The sequence below is a fragment of the Triticum dicoccoides genome, chromosome 7A (genome assembly GCF_002162155.2).
Source record: "Triticum dicoccoides isolate Atlit2015 ecotype Zavitan chromosome 7A, WEW_v2.0, whole genome shotgun sequence".
NCBI classification, from domain to species: domain Eukaryota; kingdom Viridiplantae; phylum Streptophyta; class Magnoliopsida; order Poales; family Poaceae; genus Triticum; species Triticum dicoccoides.
Genome location: NC_041392.1, coordinates 556750863 through 556751838, shown reverse-complemented (window position 1 = coordinate 556751838; position 976 = coordinate 556750863). Strand labels below are relative to the sequence as shown.

The 976-nt window shown below is 57.1% G+C and overlaps 1 protein-coding gene across 1 annotated transcript in view; it reads left to right on the top strand.

Annotated features, from left to right (window-relative positions):
• Positions 1-338: 338 nt before the first annotated feature.
• LOC119330575 overlaps positions 339-976 on the top strand; it is a 1907-nt gene continuing 1269 nt past the window's right edge. Inside the window, exon 1 of the mRNA XM_037603686.1 lies at positions 339-725. Coding sequence (XP_037459583.1) covers positions 491-725 — 235 coding nt within the window. The 5' untranslated portion in view covers positions 339-490. The remainder of the gene's footprint in view (positions 726-976) is intronic.

Genomic DNA, 976 nt, shown 5'->3' with positions numbered 1-976 from the left:
CATTTTATGTTAGTTGATTTTCTTTATACTTGTTGCTCTTTTCTTTAATGAATATCAGTCATAGGTGTTTTTTAGGGTTAGCTATTTTTTAATACTACCCCGTCCCAAACTAAACGTTTCAATTTTGTAAAGTCGTATCAAATTTGAGACACTCATTTTAGAATGAAGGGAGTAGAAAAATTGCTTTTAGTTGTCGCTTCTTCTAAAATAAAGTCGACGAGGTCGTAGAAAAATGCTGACAGTCTGGGAGGAGCGGTGGAGCGTCACGCTCGTGGAGGGAGTCGTAGTGGAGGGAAGCGTACCAACCTGGTCAAAATCCGATTCCAACCACCACCAACCACACCGCAGAAGTGCGAATCCGCCCGCCCAACGCCGACACGGCACCACAACACCCCGTCACAGCGGCGCGCCTCCGCCTCCGAGCCACCCCCCGCGCGGCGGCCACCCGCAGCCATCCCGTCCTCATCCTCGTTGCGCGGCCGAGGGAGAGATGCGGCGGTCGTCGAGCGGGGCGCGCGTGTCGGAGGGCGGCGACGCGTCCTCGTCGGGCCACCGCGGCGACGGCACGGCGCTCCCGACGTTCGACCCGCAGTCGGCGGCGGGCCGGCGGGAGGCGGCGCGGACCCGGGCGCTGGGGCGCGCCGTGCACTGCATCCCGCTGCTGCTGCTGCTCTGCGCCCTCGTGCTATGGCTCTCCGCCGCCTCCACCTCCCCGGTTCACCTCGGTAAGGTTCCTGCCGAGTGCCAACTCTTCCCCTCTCCTCGATCCCGATCCTGTCGCCAACTTCGTCACGCGTCCCTGGAGAAATTGTCGATAAGGCCATCCCCACGCACCCTTCTGAATCTGATCACAATGCTTTTGGCCCCGTTTGCTTGTACGTGAGGCCTATTTTAGGACCTGGCGAATTTCTTGTTTACCATGATCCTGCATAGCTATTGCAAATAAAGAAATTGTCCCAAGTAGTTGGCACCACAT